This window comes from Chiloscyllium punctatum, chromosome 51 (genome assembly GCF_047496795.1).
Source record: "Chiloscyllium punctatum isolate Juve2018m chromosome 51, sChiPun1.3, whole genome shotgun sequence".
In the NCBI taxonomy this organism is placed as follows: Eukaryota; Metazoa; Chordata; class Chondrichthyes; order Orectolobiformes; family Hemiscylliidae; genus Chiloscyllium; species Chiloscyllium punctatum.
In genome coordinates this window covers 8,754,336-8,771,456 of record NC_092789.1, presented here as the reverse complement: position 1 = coordinate 8,771,456, position 17,121 = coordinate 8,754,336, and the positions used below count along the sequence as shown (strand labels likewise).

The following is a 17,121-nucleotide window of genomic DNA, read 5'->3' as shown; positions in this document are numbered from 1 at the left end:
AGTGAGGAGGGCTGTTGTCGGCTGCAGAGGGACTTAGATATGATGCAGAGCTGGGCTGAGGAGTGGCAGATGGAGTTCAACCCTGCCAAGTGTGAGGTTGTCCATTTCAGAAGAACAAATAAGAATGCGGAATACAGGGTTAATGGTAGGGTTCTTGGTCAGGTGGAGGAACAGAGGGATCTTGGGGTCTATGTACATAGATCTTTGAAGGTTGCCACTCAGGTGGATAGAGTTTGTAAGAAGGCCTATGGAGTATTATCGTTCATTAGCAGAGCGATTGAATTCAAGAGTCGTGAAGTGATGTTGCAGCTGTACAGGACTTTGGTTAGGCCACAGTTGGAGTACTGTGTGCAGTTCTGGTCGCCTCACTTTAGGAAAGATGTGGAAGCTTTGGAGAGGGTGCAGAGAAGATTTACCAGGATGTTGCCTGGAATGGAGAGTAGGTCGTACGAGGATAGGTTGAGAGTTCTCGGCCTTTTCTCCTTGGAACGGCGAAGGATGAGGGGTGACTTGATAGAGGTTTATAAGATGATCAGAGGAATAGATAGAGTACAGTCAGAAACTTTTTCCCCGGGTACAACAGAGTGTTACAAGGGGGCATAAATTTAAGCTGAAGGGTGGAAGGTATAGGGGAGATGTCAGGGGTGGGTTCTTTACGCAGAGAGTGGTGGGGGCATGGAATGCGCTGCCCGTGGGAATGGTAGAGTCAGAATCATTGGCGACCTTTAAGCGGCATTTGGATAGGTACATGGATGGGTGCTTAATCTAGGAGAGAAGTTCGGCACAACATCGTGGGCCGAAGGGCCTGTTCTGTGCTGTATTGTTCTATGTTCTGTGTTCTATGTTCTAATCTAGTCCCACCTGCCAGAACCCAGCCCATATCCCTCCAAACCCTTCCTATTCATATACCCATCCAAATGCCTCTTAAATGTTGCAATTGTACCAGCCTCCACCACATCCTCTGGCAGCTCATACCATACACGTACCACCCTCTGCGTGAAAAAGTTGTCCCTTAGGTCTCTTTTATATCTTTCCCCTCTCACCCTAAACCTATGCCTTCTAGTTCTGGACTCTCCGACCCCAGGGAAAAGACTTTGTCTACTTATCCTATCCATGCCCCTCATAATTTTGTAAACCTCTATAAAGATCACCCCTCAGCCTCCGACGCTCCAGGGAAAACAGCCCCAGCCTGTTCAGCCTCTCCCTGTAGCTCAAATCCTACAATCCTGGCAACATCCTTGTAAATCATTTCTGAACCCTTTCACGTTTCACAACATCTTTCCTACAGGAAAGAGACCAGAATTGCACGCAATATTCCAACAGTGGCCTGACCAATGTCCCGTACAGTCACAACATGACCTCCAAACTCCTATATTCAATACTCTGACCAATAAAAGAAAGCATACCAAACGCCTTCTTCACTATCCTATCTACCTGCGACTCCACTTTCAAGGAGCTATGAACCTGCACTCCAAGGTCTCTTTGTTCAGCAACAACTCCCTAGGACCTTACCATTAAGTGTATAAGTCCTGCTAAGATTTGCTTTCCCAAAATGCAGCACCTCACATTTATCTGAATTAAACTCCATCTGCCACATCTCAGCCCATCTGGTCCAGATCCTGTTGTAATCTGAGGTAACCCTCTTCGCTGTCCATTACACCTCCAATTTTGGTGTCATCTGCAAACTTACTTACTATACCTCTTATTCTCGGATCCAAACCATTTATGTAAATGACAAAAAGTAAAGGGCCCAGCACCGATCCTTGTGGCACTCCACTGGTCGCAGGCCTCCAGTCTGAAAAACAACCCTCCACCACCACCCTCTGTCTTCTACCTTTGAGCCAGTTCTGTATCCAAATGGCTAGTTCTCCCCGTATTCCATGAGATCTAACCTTGCTAATCAGTCTCCCATGGGGAACCTTGTCGAACGCCTTACTGAAGTCCATATAGATCACATCTACTGCTCTGCCCTCATCAATCCTCTTTGTTACTTTTTCAAAAACCTCAATCATGTTTGTGAGACATGATTTCCCACACACAAAGCCATGTTGACTATCCCGAATCAGTCCTTGCCTTTCCAAATACATGTACATCCTATCCCTCAGGATTCCCTCCAACAACTTGCCCACCACCAAGGTCAGGCTCACCGGTCTATCGTTCCCTGGCTTGTCTTTACCGCCCTTCTTAAACAGTGGCACTAAGTTTGCCAACTTCCAGTCTTCCGGCACCTCACCTGTGACTATTGATGATACAAATATCTCAGCAAGGTGCCCAGCAATCACTTCTCTAAGCTTCCCACAGAGTTCTCGGATACACCTGATCAGGTCCTGGGGATCTATCCACTTTTAACCGTTTCAAGACATCCAGCACTTCCTCCTCTGTAATCTGGACATTTTGCAAGATGTCACCATCTATTTCCCGACAGTCTATATCTTCCATATCCATATCATGAATAAACAAAACAATTTAGACGAAACCATCAAAACCACCCTTACTGGCACAAAACTCCCTAAAGAGAGGAAAAGGAAAACAACAACAAACTGCCAGTCCTAGATTTTTCATTAAAGCGAAGAGCCAACAGGAAGCTTCAAACCAGCGTCTACAGGAAAGCAACACGTACTGACCAAATATTGAATTACAGAAGTAATCACCCAACATCCACAAACAAAGCTGCTTTAGAGCATTATTTCAGCGAGTCACCACACATTGCAGCACAGACGAACTATGAAGAGCAGTGGAAAATCACCGATAGAGCAGATTAAAAAAGAACGGGTATCCGATGAAAAAGGTCCGCCGATTTCTCAGCAATAAACCCAGACAAGCAGACAAAACTTATCCAAAATCTCTCGCCATTCTCCCCTACATCAAAGACATGTCGGAAACGACTGCCAGATTACTCAGACCCCTTGGCATCATGGTAGCCCACAAACCCACTAACACACTAAAACAGCAGCTAGTGAACTTAAAAGACCCTATACAGACAATAAGCAAAACTAATGTCATTTAAAAATACCACACAAGAACCGTGACAAACACTACATTGGACAAACAGGCAGAAAAGTAGCCACCAGGATACATGAACATCCAACTAGCCACAAGACGACATGACACACTCTCACTCGTATTTTTACATAGAGATGAGGAAGGAAACCACTTCGACTGGGACAATACATCCATCCTAGGACAAGCCAGATATGTGCACAAGAAGTCTTAGAAGTATGGTATTCCAACCTATCAACAAACTCTATCAACAAACACATCGACTTGGATCCCATTTACCACCCCGGAGAGAAAGAACAGGAAATGACATCACCAACCCAAGGAAACCTAAACACAAACAGAAAGCATGCTATACCACCAGCACTTCATCTGGAGGCTCACTGATGATATTCTCTAATACGGTGAAAAAACATCTGAAAATGAATCTTCCAGCTCAGCGAGCAAACCTACATCCAGAACCTCAACCTGAGCTACAAATCTTCCCAAAACCCGATATTGAAATATCTGTAAACTGTTATGAAGGTGTAGATATGTACTGCACCTTTAAGAGAGAGAGGTAGCTAGCAAAGACTGACTGAAAGTACAGTGTCCTGAACAATGTGAAAATGTAACACTTGGTAGAAACAAATTGCTGGAGTTGCATTACCATGGAACAAAAACAAATTTAAGTTCGGTCAATCAGTTTAAATTGTGCCCCAGAAACCAAAATCCAATCAAATATGAATTTAGAATTTTGATGACATCAAACCAATGAAATGATCCAATGTCTTGGGATTTAAAACTGGACATTTTGAACAGTTAGGGAGAAAACTACCAAGTAAACCAACAAATACAGACTGCTAGCCGAATAGCTCTCTATCAGAGAGTTCCGAATAGCTACCTATTCACATGAAAGACCTGTAAAGCAGAATACTGAAAGAAAGACAACAGAGAAAAATCTACAGAAAAAGATATAAAGAGAAGATTCAAAATCTGGCTGGTTTTGAAATCTGAATTTTTTTTGTAAATCTTAACCGGAGTTTTTATTGGAACTGAATTGGAGAGTGGGAGGTGAAGGATAAGTTTAAGAGAAAGAGTTATAAATAGTTGTTGGTTTTAATATTCTCTGTTGGACTTAAAGAATAAAATTGTAAATTTTTATTTTAAATCGTGACCTCTGGGATGGTTCTTTGCCTCTTGAAATTTAACAGATTACGGCGAGAGGTGAACTTCTCTGTCAGATTTAAATTAACAGAGGGGTTTACCCCATGTCGTAACAGAAGACATTTTTTAAAGAATAGCAGAGGATGACCAACTACAAACAGGGTGTTCTATTACGATGGCAATTTTGACATCTACTTGATTAGATGGAAAATTGCCCTTCTGTGTGCTGTGCACATAAAGCAGGTTAAATCCAACCTGAGCAGTTATACAACCTGTCAGCAAGCTCAAAGTGATGGACAGTGCCATCAGCAAAGTTATCATGAAGTACTTACTCAGCATTAACTAGCTCATGAAATTCAGTTTGGGTTCTGCAAGAACATCGTCCCTGAACTCATTCTAGTCTTGGTTCAAACATGGATTGAAGAGCTGAACTCCAAAGAGGAAGTGAGAGTCATTACATGATGCACCTCAGCAGCCCCATCAGAGGATCTGAAGCTGCTTCATCACTGACTTTCCCTCCATGATAAGATGATAAGTGGGGATGTTTGCTGATCACTGACCAATGTTCAACATTAGTGGAGACTCCTCAGATACTGAAGCGGTCTATGTCAAACACATCAGGCCTGGGCTGACAAATTAGCATTACATTAGTGCCAGTCAATGACCACCTCAAATAGGAGTCATAGAGTCACCCAGGTGAAACAACTCAAATCATCTGGGACCCCATACTAATTCTCTTGAATCCTCCAGGACCTAACCTAATTCTCTGGGATCCCAACCTTATCTTCTTACAACAAAGACCAAACTCTTCAAATCCTCTTCCATTCTCTGAAACCCCAAACTAATGAGTTTGAATCCTCTAGGACCAAAGCCTAAGCCTCGTGAATCCTTTGGGATAATAGGCGAATCCTTGGGACCCCTGGTTAATTGTCTATTGGGAATGAATTCCGTTCTCGAGTCCATTCACAAGTCAATTTGTACTGATCTTGGATAGCAGAACAACAGAAGGGAAATAGTTCGTAAGCACAGGAAATGTTCAAATGTTGTGTGCTTAAAATTACACCCCTAAATCAGAATGTCTTCAAAAGTATAAGCATTCATAAATTGAGGACTTCTGTAACTCTGGTGGCTCAGTGGTTAGCACTGCTGCCTCACAGTGCCAGGGACCCAGGTTCGATTCCTACCTCGGGCGATTATCTGTGTGAAGTTTGCACATTTTCCAAGTGTGTCTGCATGGGTTTCCTCTGGGTGCTCCAGTTCCCTCCCACAACCCAAAGATGTGCAGGTTAGGTGAATTGGCCATGGTGTTAGGTGCATTAGTCAAGGGTAAATATAGTAGGTGAATGGGTCTGGGTGGGTTACTGTTTGGAGGGTCAGTGTGGACTTGGGCCAAAAAAAAACTAGAGTGGAGCATCATTACATTCTGAGATAGTAACCATATGGAAGGTGAGTGTTTTGCCAAAGAAATGAAGCAGTAGAGAGTCATGCTGTAGGATAACCTGAAGTCACAGCAGAACCCTCTTCTGTACACCTCTTTTCACTTTTGAAAAGTGATAACGCTGCCTGTGAACAACTTCATGGAGTACCATCTGTCCATGTTGCAACATGCCAATTCCAATGCCCTACCTATTTCTAACTGCAGTCCAAGCTGGTGTTACAGTACCATGTCAGTATTTATTATCAGTGTGGACATGCATCAGCTGATTTGAATTTGAAGGATCAATGAGCAATTTAAACAAGTTTATAGTATTAAAAACATACTGCATTTAAAAGCTGTTTCAATAAATCTTGACTATGGTAAATAGTATTTTTTCCCAACAGGAGAAATGTGGGGGAGCATGTGGTTTCAAAGTTTTTTTTAACCGACCCTAATCAAAAAGAGAAACTGACCCTCCCAGATTTTAACAAAATCAAAACTGCAGCTGCAACTGGAAACAAAATCTCTAGAGAGACTGCAAATAGGTAAAGCAAATAAAAGAGGACATAGAGCACTCCAAACTCAGATGTTAACAAGTCCATTTGTGGTATACAAGAAAACTGGAGGCACAGACAAGATCTCGAAGCTGACAATAAGAAAAGAGATCCTAAGAGAGTTGTTAGAATTTGGAACATGCTGCCTGGGAGAGTGTAAGAAGCAGGTTGCAGAGGAGGTTAGATTAGATTAGATTTAGATTAGATTACTTACAGTGTGGAAACAGGCCCTTCGGCCCAACAAGTCCACACCGCCCCGCCGAAGCGCAACCCACCCATACCCCTACATCTACCCCTTACCTAACACTACAGGCAATTTAGCGTGGCCAATTCACCTGACCTGCACATCTTTGGAGTGTGGGAGGAAACCGGAGCACCTGGAGGAAACCCACGCATACACGGGGAGAATGTGCAAACTCCACACAGAGAGTCACCTGAGGCGGGAATTGAACCCGGGTCTCTGGCGCTGTGAGGCAGCAGTGCTAACCACTGTGCCACCGTGCCGCCCACAGGAGGTGTCGAAAGTGATGAGTTTACAGGGCTACGGATTTAGGGCTGGAAAATGGGATTAACTGGGCAGCTTTTTCATGTGAATTTACAGACGCAATGTGTCAAACAACCTCTTTCTGCACTATAAAATCTACGGTTCTATGATTATGAAGCCGTTCCTGTTGCTGGATTGTAACATTGATGAATGCACACTATCCAGTCAAAATTGAGAAGTTCTTTAAAGGTACTGTGCCATTCTCAATGAGCGCAATGTCAGTGGAACTTAGGTTAGTTGTGTGCTGCTGTCAGCTAATAATCAGGCTTGTTCCTTAGGGAAAGGTTTCCCATAGCTATACTTGCCATTTAATATATAATGTTTATGACTGGTTGTAATTGTTAATTCATGTTTAATTTGTGTTGATTCTGCATTTCAAAGTACAAGGTTTATCCATGATCACACATCATTCTAACTTGGAAATATCTTGCCATTCCTTAAAGCTGAAACTCCCTCCCTAATACATTGCAAGTTTACCTCGAGCACATAGACAATGATTGAAGGTCACAGCTGAAAACCATCTTCTGAAGGATGAATTGGGATTGTGAATAAATGCTGGCACAGCTAGTGATGCCCATACCCAATTAACTAATAAAATAAAAGGTTACTCAAGATTGTATTGAGGTTTGTGTTGATTTACTTGTGCATTATTTTAGTAAATATGTGGGATTTTGGATGCCATCTGTTGTTATAGAGTTATTACATAGAACATAACCGCGCAGTAGAGGCCCTTCGGCCCTCGATGTTGCGCCGACCTGTCATACCAATCTGAAGCTGATCTAACCTACACTATTCCATGTACGTCCATATGCTTGTCCAATGACGACTTAAATGCACTTAAAGTCGGCGAATCTACTACCGTTGCAGGCAAAGCATTCCATACCCTTACTACTCTCTTGAGTAAAGAAACTACCTCTGACATCTGTTCTATATCTATTACCCCTCAATTTAAAGCCATGCCCCCTTGTGCTCGCCGTCACCATACTTGGAAAAAGGCTCTACCCGTCCACCCTATCTAAACCTCTGATTATCTTATATGTCTCTATTACGTCACCTTTCAACCTTCTTCTCTCTAACGAAAACAGCCTCAAGTCCCTCAGCCTTTCCTCATAAGACCTTCCTTCCATACCAGGCAACATCCTAGTAAATCTCCTCTGCACCCTTTCCAAAGTTTTCACATCTTTCTTATAATGCGGTGACCAGAACTGTACACAATACTCCAAGTGTGGCCGCACCAGAGTTTTATACAGCTGCAGCATAACCTCATGGTTCCAGAACTCGATCCCTCTATTAATAAAAGCTAAAACACTGTATGCCTTCTTAACAACCCTGTCAACCTGGGTGGTAACTTTCAAGGATCTGTGTACATGGACAATGAGAACTCTCTGCTCATTTACACTACCAAGAATCTTACCATTAGCCCAGTACTTTGCATTCCAGTTACTCTGACCAAAGTGAATCACCTCACACTTGTCCACATTAAACTCCATTTGCCACCTCTCAGCTCAGCTCTGCAGCTTATCTATGTCTCTCTGTAACCTACAACATTCATCGTCACTATCCACAACTCCACCGACCTTAGTGCCGTCTGCAAATTTACTCACCCACCCTTCTACGCCCTCATCCAGGCCGTTTATAAAAATGACAAACAGCAGTGGACCCAACACTGACCCTTGTGGTACACCACTAGTAACTAAACTCCAGGATGAACATTTCCCATCAACCACCACCCTCTGTCTTCTTTCAGCAAGCCAATTACTGATCCAAGCTGCTATATCTCCCACAATCCCATTCCTCCACACTTTTTACAATAGCCTACTGTGGGGAACCTTATCGAACACCTTGCTGAAATCCATATACACCACATCAAGCGGTTTACTTCCATCTACCTGTTTGTTCAGCTTCTCAAAGAACTCAATAAAGTTTGTGAGGCACGACCTACCTTTCACAAAACCGTGCTGACTATCTCTAATCAAATTATTCTTTTCTAGAAGATTATTAATCCTATGTCTTATAACCTTTTCCAACACTTTACCAACAACTGAAGTAAGGCTCACTGGTCTATAATTACCAGGGTTGTCTCTACTCCCCTTATTGAACAGGGGAACCACATTCGCTTTTCTCCAGTCTTCTGGCACTATTCCTGTAGACAATTACGGTTTAAAGATCAATGCTAAAGGCTCGGCAATCTCCTCCCTGGCTTCCCAGAGGATCCTAGGAAAAATCTCATCCGGCCCAGGGGACTTATCTATTTTCACACTCTGCAGGATTTCTCATACCTCTTCCTTGTGAACCTCAATCCCACCTAGTCTCGTAGGCTGTATCTTAGTATTCTCCTCGACAACATTGTCGTTTTCTAGAGTGAACACTGTCAAAAAATATTCATTTAGTCCTTCCCCTGTCTCCTCTGACTCCACACACAATATCTCACTACTATCCTTGATAGGCCCTAATCTTAGCTGAAAAATGTGTTGCTGGAAAAGCGCAGCATGTCAGGCAGCATCCAAGGAGCAGGAGAATCAACATTTCGGGCATAAGCCCTTCTTCAGGAGCTTCCTCCCACTTCCTCCAAACCAAAGGAGTAGCCATGGGCACCTGCATGGGCCCCAGCTATGCCTGCCTCTTCGTCGGATATGTGGAACAGTCCATCTTCCGTAGCTACACTGTCACCACCCCCCCACCTTTTCACTTTCTCTTAGGCCCTAATCTTACTCTTGCCATTCTTTTATTCCTTAAATACCTATAGAAAGCCTTAGGGTTGACCCTGATCCTATCCGCCAACAACTTCTCATGTCTCCTCCAGGCTCTTCTGAGCTCTCTCTTTAGGTCTTTCCTGGCTACCTTGTAACCCTCAAGCGCCCTAACTGAGCCTTCACATCTCATCCTAACATAAGACTAATTCTTCCTCTTGACCAGAGATTCCACTTCCTTCGTAAACTACGGCTCCCGCGCTCTACAGCTTCCTCCCTGCCTGACAGGTACATACTTATCTAGGACACACGGGAACTTTTCCTTGAATAAGCTCAACATTTCTAATGTGCCCATCCCCTGCAGTTTCCTTCCCTATCCTATGCTTCCTAAATCTTGCCTCATCGCATCGTAATTGCCTTTAACCCAGTTGCAACTCTTGCCCAGTGGTATACACCTATCCCTTTCTATCACTAAAGTAAACATAACAGAATTGTGATCATTATCACCAAAGTGCTCACCTATTTCCAAGTCTAACACCTGGCCGGGCTCATTACTCAGTACCAAATCTAATGTGGCTTCGCCCCTTGTTGGTCTGTCTATATACTGTGACAGGAAGCCCTCCTGCACACACTGGACAAAAACTGACCCATCTATAGTACTAGTATTATAGTGTTCCCAGTCAATATTTGGAAAGTTGAAGTCCCCCATGACAACTACCCTGTCTCTCTCACTCCTATCAAGAATCATCTTTGCTATCCTTTCCTCTACATCTCTGGAACTATTGGGAGGCCTATAGAAAACTCCCAACAGGGTGACCTCTCCTTTCCTGTTTCTAACCTCAGCCCATACTACCTCACTTGACGAGTCCCTAAACATCCTTACTGCAACTGTAATAGTGTCCTTGACCAACAATGCCACACTTCACCCTCTTTTGGCATCTTCTCTGTTCTTACTGAAACATCTAAATCCTGGAACCTGCAACAACCATTCCTGTCACTGCTCTATCCATGTCTCTGAAATGGCCACAACATCGAAGTCCCAGGTACCAACCCATGCTGCAAGTTCACCCATCTTATTCCGGATGCTCCTAGCGTTGAAGTAGACACACTTCAAACCAATGTCTTGCTTGCCAGTGCCATCTTGCATCCCTCAAACTTGATTTCGGACCTCCCTACTCTCAACCTTTTCTATACTCGAACTACAATTTTGGCTCTCATCCTCCTGCTGGATTAGTTTAAACCCACCCCAATAGCCTTAGCGAATATCTCCCCCCAGGATATTGGTACCCCTCTGGCTCAGATGAAGACCATCCTGCTTGTAGAGGTCCCACCTACCCCAGAAAGAGCCCCAATTATCCAAGAATCCAAAACACTCCCTCCTGCACCATCCCTGTAGCCACATGTTCAACTCCTCTTTCTCCCTATTCCTCGCCTCATTAGCACGTGGCACAGGGAACAAACCAGAGACAACAACTCTGTTCGTCCTAGTTCTAAGCTTCCATCCTAGCTCCCTGAATTTTTTGCCAAGGTGTGCGTTTATGGGATGTTGCGGGAAATCAGAACAGCTATTTGTTAAGTTGCGGGTAATGTCGTGCTTTCATATCATTACTCTAAACTCTATTTTCATTTGTCTGTGTTTCATCCGGTGCAGTGTAAATTAATTCTGTTTTACACAAAGACAAGTGGTTTGAACAGCTGCATCAATCCTGGGATATCCACCTTATATCTGCCTAAAACTACTAGAAAAGTTAGGATCTGGGCTACCTTCGAAAAATGCTTTGATGGGGGGGTCTGGCCTGGTCCATTACACTCCAATGTGATTGCAATATAAATGACTCTATAATCAGATATTCTGAAAGCACTACACTGCTGCATTTTCCATACTTCATATCGGGCTGTGGATCAACTGACTGATATGATTAGTTAATAACATCAATACTATCGCAGCATAGGGCAGCCAGGTTGTTAAGACAATAATCCAGATAGACAATTGGTCTTTTTTGTCATCCAGCAATTTATTTGTTATTATTTTGTTAGTTGCCTAGTATTTTAAAACTTTCCAGAACTCTCCTACTTACCTGATGCTCTTGTCCACTGAAAATCCTCTCATATGTTAGCAATGAACTGAGTCCATCCACACAATCTTTGATTGCTTGTTCTAGTCTGTCCCAGAAGAATTTTGTGAACTGGAACAGCTGGTAATCCTCACACTTGACCAAGAACTTCATGATTGTGGAGTTTGGATCTAAGGGGACAAATCAACATGAAATATATCATTGAACTTCGACCTAATTGGTTATAATTCTGAATAACCATAAATCACATTCGGTGCCTTCTCAAATTCCGTATACTCTACTGAACTAATATACACCTCACACTGTGCGCGCGAGCGTACACACACACACACACACACACACACACACGCACGCACACACACGCACGCACACACACACACATATACATACACATACACACACACACACACACACACACACACACACGCACACACGAGCAAGCCAGGTCTACCTGGCCAGTGAAACAGTCTAGGAGCAGGGGGAGAGACAGTCACTAGTATGATCACAGCTTAAAAAGTAGACAGATTTGTCAATTGTGATTTACTTTCAACTTACCTGACCCAGACAGCCTTGATCACCCTGTTTCATTAAACATTGTGACAACTTGAAAATACAGATACCAAGAGCGCAATCATAAAGTCAGTCTTCCTTGAATACACCTCCACAACTTTCAAGACTGAGAAAAAATGTGCTTTGTTTTCTTTTCTCTTCCTTAAGAGAAAGGAACTCTCAGACGCTTAGGAGGTACAGATGTACAACTATGAAACAGAGCCTTTGGTCCAACTCATCCATGCCAACCAGAGATCCTCAATTAATCTAAACAATAGGTGCAGGAGTAGGCCATTCTGCCCTTCGAGCCTGCACACCATTCAATATGAGCATGGCTGATCATCCTTAATCAGTATCCTGTTCCTGCCTTATCTCCATAACCCTCGATTCCACTATCTTTGAGAGTTCTATCCAACTCTTTCTTAAATGAATCCAGAGGCTGGGCCTCCACTGCCCTCTGGGGCAGAGCATTCCACACACCCACCACTCTCTGGGTGAAGAGGTTTCTCCTCATCTCTGTCCTAAATGGTCTACCCCATATTATAAGCTGTGTACTCTGGTTCGGCACTCACCCATCAGCGGAAACATGTTTCCTGCCTCCAGAGTGTCCAATCCTTTAATAATCTTATATGTCTCAATCAGATCCCCTCTCAGTCTTCTAAACTCAAGGGTATACAAGCCCAGTCGCTCCAGTCTTTCAGTGTAAGGTAATCCCGCCATTCCAGGAATTGACCTTGTGAACCTACGCTGCACTCCCTCAGTAGCCAGAATGTCTTTCCTCAAATTTGGACACCAGAACTGCACATAATACTCCAGGTGTGGTCTCACCAGGGCCCTGTGCAGCTGCAGAAGAACCTCTTTGCTTCTATACTCAATCCCTCTTGTTATGAAGGCCAGCATGCTGTTAGCTTTCTTCACTACCTGATGTACCTGCATGCTTACCTTCATTGACTGGTGTACAAGAACACCCAGATCTCTCTGTACTGCCCCTTTACCTAACTTGATTCCATTTAGATAGTAATCTGCCTTCCTGTTCTTGCCACCAAAGTGGATAACCATATATTTATCCACATTAAACTGCATCTGCCATGCATCTGACCACTCACCTAACCTGTCCAGGTCACCCTGTAATCTCCTAACATCCTCCTCACATTTCACCCTGCCACCCAGCTTTGTATCATCAGCAAATTTGCTAATGTTATTACTAATACCTTTTTCGATACCATAAATATATGTTGTAAAAAGCTGCTGTCACAGCACTGATCCCTGCGGTACCCCACTGGTCACTGCCTGCCATTCCAAAATGGAGACGTTTATCACTACTCTTTGTTTTCTTTCAGCCAACCAACTTTCAATCCAAGTTAGTACTTTGCCCCCAATACCATGCACCCTAAGTTTGGTCACTAACCTCCTATGTGGGACTTTATCAAAAGCTTTCTGAAAGTCCAGGTACACTACATCCACTGGATCTCCCTCGTCCATCTTCAGAGTTACATCCTCAAAAAGTTCCAGAAGATTAGTCAAGCATGATTTCCCCTTCATAAATCCATGCTGACTCTGACCTATCCTATTACTACTATCCAGATGTGTTGTAATTTCATCCTTTATAATTGACTCCAGCATCTTTCCCATCACTGAGGTCAGACTAACTGGTCTATAATTCCTTGCTTTCTCTCTCGCTCCTTTCTTAAAAAAGTGGTAGAACATTAGCCACCTTCCAATCCACAGGAACTGATCCTGAATCTATCGAACTCTGGAAAATAATCACCAACGCATCCACGATTTCTCGAGCCACCTCCTTCAGAACCCTGGGATGTAGACCATCAGGCCCTGGGGACTTATCAACCTTCAGACATAACAGTCTCTCCAACACCAATTCTTGGCAAATATAAATTCCCTTAAGTTCAGGGTCCTTTAGCCACTGTTACCTCTGTGAGATTGCTTGTGTCTTCTCCAGTGAACACAGATCTGAAATACCAATTCAATTCTTCTGCCATTTCTTTGTTCCCTGTAGTATATTCCCCGGTTTCTGTCTTCAAGGGCCCAATTTTAGTCTTAACCATTTTTTTGCCTTTCACATACGAAAAAAAGCTTTTACTATCCTCTTTTATATTTTTGGCCAGTTTACCTTCGTACCTCATTTTTTTCTCTGCATATTTCCTTCTTAGTAATCCTCTGTTGTTCTTTAAAAGCTTCCCAGACCTCAGTTTTCCCACTTATCTTTGCTGTTATATTTTGTCTCTTTTAACTTTATATATTTCTTAATTTCCCTCGTCAGCCACAGCCTCCCCTGCCTCCTCATAGGATCTTTCTTCCTTTTTGGAATGAACTGATCCTGCATCTTCTGCATTATACACAGAAATATCTGCCATTGTTCCTCCACTGTCATCCCTGCTAAGGTATTGCACCATTGAACTTTGGCCAGCTCCTCCCTCATAGCTCCATAGTTCCCTTTATTCAACAGAAATATTGTCACTTCTGATTTTACCCTCTCCCTCTCAAATTGCAGATTGAAGCTGTATTCGGGTCACTACTTACGAATGGCTCCTTCACTTCGAAGTCCCTGATCAATTTTGGTTCATTGCACAATACCAGATTCAGGATTGCCTTCTCCCTGGTAAGCTCTAGCACCAGCTGTTCTAAGAATCCATCTCGGAGGCACTCCACAAAGTCTCTTTCTTGAGGTCCAATACCCTCCTGATTCTCCCAGTCTACCTGCATGTTGAAATCCCCTATAACAACTGTAGTAACATCTTTGTAACAGGCCAATTTCAGCTCCTGATTCAACTTACATCCGACATCCAGACAACAGTTTGGGGGCCTGTAGATAACTCCCAAGAGGGTATTTTTACCCTTAGAATTTCTCAGCTCTATCCATAGTGACTCTACATCCCCTGATTCTCGGTCCCCCCGCACAAGGGACTGAATATCATCCCTTGCCAACATGGCCACCCCAGCCCCTCTGCCCGTCTGTCTGTCCTTACGATAGCACGTGTAGCCTTGAATATTCATTTCCCAGGCCCTGCCCACTTGAAGCCATGTCTCAGTTATCCTCACAATATCGTAGCTGCCAATTTTCAAAAGAGCCTCAAGCTCATCCATCTTATTTCTAATACTTCGTGCATTCATATATAGTATTTTTAATTTGTTACAGCCCTCACCCTTCCCATCAACTCCTATCTCACTCAACCTTACAGCACAATCCCTTTTTGAGTTTTCTGCTTCATTGATACAATTGTCTTTCTTGACTTCCCTTGTTCTAACTTTCCCTTCAATTTCCTTCTTAAACATCCAGTTTGTCCCCTCCCCCCCTCGATACTTAGTTTAAACGTAGCTGTGTTGCAGTCGCAAACCTGCCTGTCAGAATGCTGGTCCCTAACCTATTCAGGTGCAAACCGTCTCTCTTGTAGAATTTATGCTTACCACAAAACATACTCCATTGATCCAAGAATTTAAATCCTTGCTTCCTGCACCATTTCCCCAGCCACACATTCAAGTCCATTATCTCCCTGTTTCTGGCCTCACCAGCCTGAGGAATTGGAAGCAAACTGGAGATAACCACCTTGGACGTCCTGCTTTTCAGCCTTCTTCCTAATTCTCCGAAGTCCCGCTGTAGTATGTTCCTCCTCTTCTTCCCGACATCATTTGTGCCAACATGTACCACCACCACTGGCTCTTCACCTTCGTCCTTGAGGATTTCCTGCACTCTGTCTGCGATGTCTTTAACCCTGGTACCAGGAAGGCAACACACCATCCTTAAGTCCCGCCTGCTGCCACAAAAACTCCGGTCAGTTCCTCTCAGTATGGAGTCCCCTATTACCACGGCTTTGTGCGATGTCCAACTCTTCCGCTCTGCCAGAGGAGGAGGGTGGGAGGGAGGCCCGACTTTGTAGGACCTGGGGTCTAGAACACACCCACTCAAATAACAATCACCTACCTTCCCAACCAGCTTTGCGCTCCGACTTCACTTTCCGCCCAGCTCCTGACGCGCTCTGCTGCAAAAAGACCGTTGGCGTCGAGATAAGTTCTTAAATAACAATCACTTACCTTCCCGACCAGCTAGTCCCCTTTGCCAGCACTTGGCCCATATCCTTCTAAACTCTTCCTATTCATATACCGATCGAGATGCCTTTTTAAACATTGTAATTGTACTACCCTTCACCACTTCCTCTGGCAGCTCATTCTCTATGTCTCCTTCTCTCACACACACACTCAAAACGTGAAAAAGTTGCTCCTTTGGTTCCCTTTTAAATCTTTCCCACCTCACCCTAAACCTATGCCCTCCAGTCCTGGACTCTCACACCCAAGGGAAAATTGTTATAGAACTCTTTATTAATACTGGAATCCACAAATATTTTCTGGAGTTATTCAACATATTGTAATTGGAGTCAGTTTACTCTGAATTCAGTTAAGGCCTCGGTTTTATCTTATACCTAATACTTTGCATCACCCATAACGACAAGGTCAGAAGGTTCCTGGGATGCCATTAACAACAGCTTCCCTTTAACTTCATCATGCATTTGCATCCTTTTGCATTTGCAGGGTCAATTTCATGGAAAATTCAAACAGTTTACACAGCAACAGTTTTAAAAATTTGTTTGTCTATTCACCGACCTGGATAGATTCGCAGAGATTTACAGCACGGAAACAGACCCTTCGGTCCAACCCGTCCATGCTGACCAGATATCCCAACCCAATCTAGTCCCACCTGCCAGCAGCCAGCCCATAACCCTCCAAACCCTTCCTATTCATATACCCATCCAAATGCCTCTTAAGTGTTGAAACTGTACCAGCCTCCACCACATCCTCTGGCAGCTCATTCCATACACGTACCAACCTCTGCGTGAAAAAGTTGCCCCTTAGGTCTCTTTTATATCTTTCCCCTCTCACCCTAAACCTATGCCCTCTAGTTCTGGACTCCCCGACCCCAGGGAAAAGACTTTGCCTATTTATCCTATCCATGCCCCTCATAATTTTGTAAACCTCTATAAGGTCACCCCTCAGCCTCCGACGCTCCAGGGAAAACGGATACTTATGAACCTTTGAGTATATCAGCAGATAAGCTAACCTATTGCATCATTCACCTTCTCTGTAAAACTGTTTCTTGTTGGTGAATTCAGATTATGGCAGCTAACAATGGTAGTACCCA

General features: G+C 43.7%; 1 protein-coding gene across 2 annotated transcripts in view; it reads right to left on the bottom strand.

The window, feature by feature from the left end:
- The window catches only part of LOC140470495 (NACHT, LRR and PYD domains-containing protein 3-like), a 108,933-nt gene that overhangs the window by 29,986 nt on the left and 61,826 nt on the right, over positions 1 to 17,121 (bottom strand). For both annotated transcript variants that reach the window (XM_072566607.1, XM_072566606.1), the window contains exon 4: positions 11,427 to 11,593. In XM_072566607.1, the coding sequence (XP_072422708.1) occupies positions 11,427 to 11,593 (167 nt within the window). The remainder of the gene's footprint in view (positions 1 to 11,426; positions 11,594 to 17,121) is intronic.